This window comes from Microtus ochrogaster, linkage group LG8, assembly GCF_000317375.1.
Source record: "Microtus ochrogaster isolate Prairie Vole_2 linkage group LG8, MicOch1.0, whole genome shotgun sequence".
Lineage (NCBI taxonomy): Eukaryota > Metazoa > Chordata > Mammalia > Rodentia > Cricetidae > Microtus > Microtus ochrogaster.
The window spans coordinates 24064662-24071297 of record NC_022033.1 but is presented as its reverse complement, the minus strand read 5'-3'; the positions used below and the strand labels follow the sequence as shown (position 1 = coordinate 24071297).

General features: G+C 47.7%; 1 protein-coding gene across 1 annotated transcript in view; it reads left to right on the top strand.

Moving 5' to 3' along the window:
• Positions 1-2837, top strand: part of LOC101984032 (BPI fold-containing family A member 1) — a 5084-nt gene extending 2247 nt beyond the window's left edge. The window contains exons 3-5 of the mRNA XM_026787195.1: positions 378-485; positions 754-903; positions 1956-2837. Of these exons, the coding sequence (XP_026642996.1) occupies positions 378-485; positions 754-903; positions 1956-2055 (358 nt within the window). The 3' untranslated portion in view covers positions 2056-2837. The remainder of the gene's footprint in view (positions 1-377; positions 486-753; positions 904-1955) is intronic.
• Positions 2838-6636: the final 3799 nt, after the last annotated feature.

Below are 6636 nucleotides of genomic sequence, written 5' to 3'. Positions count from 1 at the left end.
CCACCCATCCACCCACCCACCCATCCAACTTCCCTTCCTTTCATCTAACTCGCTCTTCTCTCCACCTTTCTACACATCCAATTACCCATCTCCTCCCAGCCCACAGAACCATCCACTTGCTTTATAAGATTCTGTGTTGTTACGTGCAGTCTCTTTCATCAAATACCTCTTAGACTTGAACTGGACAGAGGGCCTCGTGTGTCAGCATTCAATCCAGGCAGAATTTAAGGAAGGAGGAAGTGACTGAAAGACTGACTCCTGTCTTCCTCATGTTGAGGGGCCAGCTCTCCCCCCGAGATGGGTAAATCTGCGTGATAGCAGCTCCCAGGCTTCAGACCTGAGACACTGATTTCTGTCCTCTCATGTCCCCTGAACAGCCTAAAAATCACTGATCCCCAGCTGCTGGAACTTGGCCTTGTGCAGAGCCCTGATGGCCATCGTCTCTATGTCACCATCCCTCTGGGCTTCATAGTCAAAGTGAAAACGTGAGTAGGGCTCGAGGAGGCTGGGAAGGGGGTGGCTCCCAAAGGGAGAGCTTGATGGCTATGTGAACTGTAAGTGTCTGGGCTGCTATGTTGAGCAAACTTAGCCATGTAGTTTGACCTCTCTGAGCCTTGCTTTCTCCTTCTTGGGAGATAAGAACAACTATGAAAACTATTGGTCAGGTGAGGCTGGCCCTGCTATCAAGAAGAAACCCTCCAAGTGCTTAAAAGGGATGGATGCCAGTAGGGTTACTTCCTTCTTTTCTGGCAGGCCCCTGGTTGGAAATCTTTTGGAATTGGCTGTGAAGCTGAACATCACCTCAGAAGTCTTGGCCGTGAAAAACAATCAGGGGAGGGTCCACCTGGTTCTCGGTGACTGCACCCACTCCCCTGGCAGCCTGCAGATCATCTTGCTAGATGGGTGAGGCCAAAGAGTTAGCTAGCTTCTCCCACCCGGAAACAAACGGCAGGGTGGACTCACAGAACAATGGAGGACAGATGAGTAAGAGGATAACAAGATGTGTACGCAGGAGGAGGATGGGTAGGTAGACTGACGTGTGTGTGTTTGGCGAGAGAAGGGAAAGACAGACAGACATGGACAGATGGGTAAGCAATGCATACATGATGTTCACTTATCCCTTGTTAGACAGAATGGCCAATTTTTAGTGCTATGAAAAAGCAGCGGTGTACACATCAGCGACCTGAATGCTTTTTGTCTGTTTTGCCTACTTCATGGACTTTCACCGACAGTCTATCTAAAGTTATTTAGTTATTACAAAGAGGCAAATTTCACTGCTGTGAGTTTCTCAAGAAGTAAGGTATATGGTGTTAGAGAACATTATTCTGCTTATTATGCCATCATATTTATAATAGGGTGGCCAATTTTATAATGGATTAGGCCATAAATAGTTTGAATTTCAGTCCCACCTATCACAGGGGATGTGAGCTTCACTGGCATTTCTCCAAATTTTGTCTCATATTATTTACTTGTAATGCAAAACTACATTGAGATGATTGGTAGAATCCTCCTAAGCGCTATCTAGATGTAACACCTGTTTGGATTACTTGCTTCAGTTGCCTGTCACATGGCATGTCATGCAAAGTACATAGGACCTGTCTACAACATGGCTCACATTTGATAAATACATATATTGGGTTTTGTGTGTATCTTTCCATTGAGTCCCCATAATAAGGAAAAAACTAAGATCTGCTCATACATTCATGGATTTCACAGTCTTGTTATGCACCTACTACGTCCCTGAAATGTGTGTTTACTCTACATTCACCTATGTGCATGTCTGGCTGAGTGTAACTCTTCAACTAGGATTCTTGCTATTCCATCTGCCAGGGACATAAGTGTGCCAGATCTGGTCTCAGCTGCCCGGTGCCAAGACTGAGTGTGCGTAGTGGCTGTTGGACTTCTCCGGACCAATCCCCAAGCCTCTAGGTCACATGCTTGTCTTTCTCTTCCAGATCCACTCCCCTTCAAAGCTTTCTAGACAGCCTCACAGTGATATTGACTAAAGTCCTCCCTGACCTGGTGCAGGGCAAGGTAAGGGATCAAAGTGACTGACCTGCTCATGGGTCTTAGAGCTTCTCTGGCTGAAAGAGAACCCTGGAGTGAACTAAACTGAGCAACTATATATGAAAAGTGAATCCAGCCCTCAGCCCATCTGTCCTGTGGTCCGCCCCTCCAAACACATTGGTTGGCTTCTTCTAGGCTGTAGAAAATATCTCTGAATATATTCTACCCTGGGCATGCTGCTTCTCTGAGGGTCTCCTTGCCGGAGGTCTTGTATCTAATTCCACTCTCTGGCCTGGGTCAGGTGTGTCCTCTGGTCAATGCGGTTCTCAGCCATCTGGATGTCACTATGGTGCACGACATTGCTGGTAAGTGCTGTTTCCAGGTCTTCTCCCACTCCAAGAAAGCATCAGTTTCCCCCAAGGAGTTTTGTCCCTGAACATCAGGAGACAACCAGACCTCATTGACTTCATCCCATTCTCTTTGGGGATGTCTTTGTTCCCATGAATGATCCAGATGAGGTTGAGGTAAAGCCTGCCTCCCCATCTAAGCCTGACCTGAGATTGGCTGGGCTATCTGGAGGAGGAGGAGGCTCAGCCTTCCCCACATACCTGAGCATGGTAAGCATGACTGGTGACCAGAGCTCTTGCTGGACTTCTTCATAGCCAGAACGTGACTCTAATCTGACTTTTGTGTTGTTTTTGTTGTTCAGAATTACTGATCCATGGACTAAAATTTGTCATCAAAGTCTAGGCCTCCCAGGAAGGGAGGATCTGCCTTCATTGAGCTGGTGAGCACTGTTCCACATTCCTCAGTACTGGAGGATAGGCCATTGTCCTTTGAGAAGGAAGCAGGACCTAGGGGCAATGTCATCAGTATTAGTCAGCTTTCCATCTCTCAAAAGACCCAAGATAATCAGCTTATAAAGATGAAAGAGTTTCTTTTGGCTTACAGTTTTGCAGACCCAGTTCATGACCAATCATTCTATTGCTTTGGGACTGTGATAAGGCAGTGTGTTTTAGTGGAGGAAACCATTCATTTATTCAGTAGCCAAGAGGCACCAAGAAGTAGAATTCCAATTCCCTCTGAGGAAAAGCTCTAGTCACCTAAAGGCCTCCTGCTCCCCAAAGACCCCACTCCCACTGGTTCCAGTGTCTCCCAGCATCACCGCCCTGGGGACCACACCTCTAACATCTGGGCCCTTAGAGGAACGTCTAAGATTCAAGTTATAGCAATATCCAAAGAGAAACAAGCATCCACACAGTGACACACAGAAATATATACAAAGGTCCACAGAGAAGCTGACAGAGAGACACAGATGCCGCATCAACACAACAGCAAAGAGAAACTTGCAGCATCATGGATACACATACACACACATGAGCCAGATATATATGTGATACAAATGCATGCAGTCTCACACCACTATACTTACACATATGTGAAAACATATACAGACTCACTACAGTCAAGTCCACACAGGTCTGAAGACAACACCCGCACCAAGAGTCAGGCTCCTTACGGCTGAGGTCTTATCCTTGGGTCTCAGCATACCTCCATCCCTCAGAGGCCAGTGTGATGATGAACAATACCAGTGAGAGTCACTGGCTTCACGTCTCCCTCCTGATCGAATTCTTCTCCCAACAGAGAAGAACTGTGGCTGCTCAGTCTACTGCTTCTTGCCCAGTGTCCCATGGCTCACAGAAGGGGGCCCCTGTCCTGGAAAAAGATACGCCTCCCCAAGGATCCCAATCTCTTCCTTTCCCATCAAGAATGATTAACCCCATGATTATCACTAAATAAAATGGCTCTTCATCTGCACTAATGTTTTGAGTTCTTCACTATTACTTGAGGCTGTAGAAGCTAGAAAGAGCACTATCTAGGCAGTCAGGGCCGTGCCCTAGAGACTCATTCTGAGTCTGAGTGATCTTGAAGAGCAGAGGGCTGGGTTCAGGTGAATGGAGATTAGGGTGGCTGCCCTGCTGTGCTTAGGTGGTGTGAATAAACACTCAAGCATCGATGTTCACACACAGGTCCCCACTAGGAGGGAAGCAGCCGATAGCAGATGTGCTCCAGAGCTGGGCATGAAAGAGGGGTGTGAGGACATGTGTGTCTCTGGCTCTATCTCAGGCTGGGTGCTGGAAGCAACCAGGAATGTGGGAAGGTGAACTGATCACAGCAGGAAGAGAAGGCTTGAATGGGTGCCACTCCCTGTGGTGATGCTTGGGAGACCATGAAGTAGACACCTGGAAAGCTAAAGGATGTTGTCATACTGGCCTCTTCTCTGTGCTTCTGGCAACAGAAGGTCAAAGAAAACAAGCAGAATGAAGAGCACCATGGTCCAAGTGTTAACTGCTTGTGAATAGCAGGGCAGAGGCTAAAAGGGTTGTCAACATTTTTAGGGGAAAAACTTAATTTACAGGAAAGTTGAGAGGGTATAAAATACTGAAAACTTGGATGTAAGAAAGGAGTTTCTAGAAGATCAGAAAATCAAAAGCCCACAGTCTTGGTTTAAAAAAAAAAAAAAGCAGCCAGTGGACAAAAGAGCCAGAGCCAAGGAGGGGGTAGAGCAACTCCAAGGCCTCTTTCCCAGTGCAATGACAACATGTGACCTGCTCACTGGGTCCCTGTAGGGTCAGCTTTTAAGTTTTCCTTCATTTGACCTGACTCAGAGTTCACAGACTAGAAATACACAACTTCTCACATTTGCTTTTGCTGAGAAACACTCTGGGGTCTTGCTTAGCACTGCCTGAGGTGGTGGTAACGCTGAACACAAACAATAACACACCTGTGATAAATCTCCAAAGGAAAATCCGGGAAATAGGATGTAGGCTTTGAAAATCATCAGCACATTCTTGGGATTCCGGGAGGCCATGCCTGCATATGATGGGGAACTGCCTGGGTCCAGCGGCCCAGTGGGCCTTTAGTTGTGCAGAACTATCAGTACGTCCGGGCACATCTTGGACCACCTCTGGTTGTTCACTCCCTCCTGGTGAGCTGGCTGTTTGATGGTCGAGCCTCCCGAACCCTAGAGTTTCTGACTGGGACACTCTTGTCTGTGCCAATTCCTTTTGGAGATACAGTTCTGTTGAGTCCATCCATTTGTATTGGTGGGGTTTCATTGAGTGCCAAGGGTTTGTTGTAACCCCCTACCAGCCCTTGTGCCTTGGAAGCCTGCTGAACTAAAGTGGCCTTTCCATTGTGATAAGGTTGTTTGTGACATTCCTGCCTCAGTAAGTATGGTATAAACAAAGGAAGCATCTTGTTTCCCTCCAGCTACACAGCACAGCTTTTGCTGACTAACCCACGGGGGCTTGGCTGGCAGGCAGTGGGTCACACCCCCTCCTCCTATGGCTCAAATCCTTAACTATGAGCAGGAATGTTTCCTCGGGTGCTGGTGGTGTTATGCTCCACAAGCAGCCAATGTGTCCGTGCTGTGGTGTATTCAGCAGTCACCAGCACTCAAAACCATCCAAAGGGCCCCGCCTACATGCACATAAGCACCAAAGGCAGAAAAACACCCTGGGTCAGCAAATTAGCCTCAAATTACCTGATGTCACCAGTTCCCATTGTCTCATAGGGAGACCAGAAAATCTTGTCATGAAAGCATCTGCAAAAGCTACAGCAAAGTCTACATCCTCCTCTTGCATCTTTCTGTCTTAACAGGGAAAGAAAGCCGCTGGTCACTTGGCCCCCATCCCTTAGAGCACCATTAGGCCTAAGATATTTGTATCAACAATGGTCCTTTACACCACAAGCACCAATCAGGCTGTGGTGTGAGGCTTCTCTGGCCTTTTGTCCATATCTGTTCTTTCAGTGTCAAAGCTCTCCCTCAGAAAATGACCTGCTTTTAAGTCTCATTCTCATCACCAATGCATGAAAACAGGTCTTCCTGGGGGACCTCAAGCAACCCAGACCAGGGTGGGGGGGTTCCCTGCACAGGCTCCTCTGCCTGCTCCAGGCATCATCTAGGAAGTGACGAGAGCTTATGCTCACCACCTTATCCCTGCAAAGCCAAAGGACAGCCAGCACCTCAGTCAGCCCATCACCCACTCCCTGCTGCTAACCCCATCTTGGAGCAAGGACCTACCATTTGACAATGCCATGACTTGTTTCCTTGGTAACCCTGCTCACTGTGCCAGACTGATGAGCAGACAGCACACAGTGGTCCCCAACCCAAGAGCAGAATTTAAACACTTATACCCAAGGCTTGCTGTTAATGACATGTTCAAGGGACACACAGGAGAGTCGGGGGCTGGCTAGGACAATGCTGATGGTTTCTAGTCATTGTGGCAAATGTCTGAACAAATCAGTAAGTGACATTATTTTGACTCACAGTTTCAGTGGTTTTGGTGCATCACAGTGGGAAGGACAGGGTTGTGTGGAGCAGCCCACCACCTAGTGATCAGGAGGCAGAGAGGGACCAGGTCTGTGCTAACAGAATTCCCTCTCTATCACCCAATGAGGGCTCTAAGCCTATGGCAGAATGACATGGGTATAAGTGTATTAGTGGTCTCTGGGACACCCCTCACAGACATTCGTATAGTGCACTTCACTAATCGGATAGGTGCTTCCCATCCAAGCAAAAGGTCGGGATGACTTGTCACAAATGCTTTGCTTACACGGGGGAGA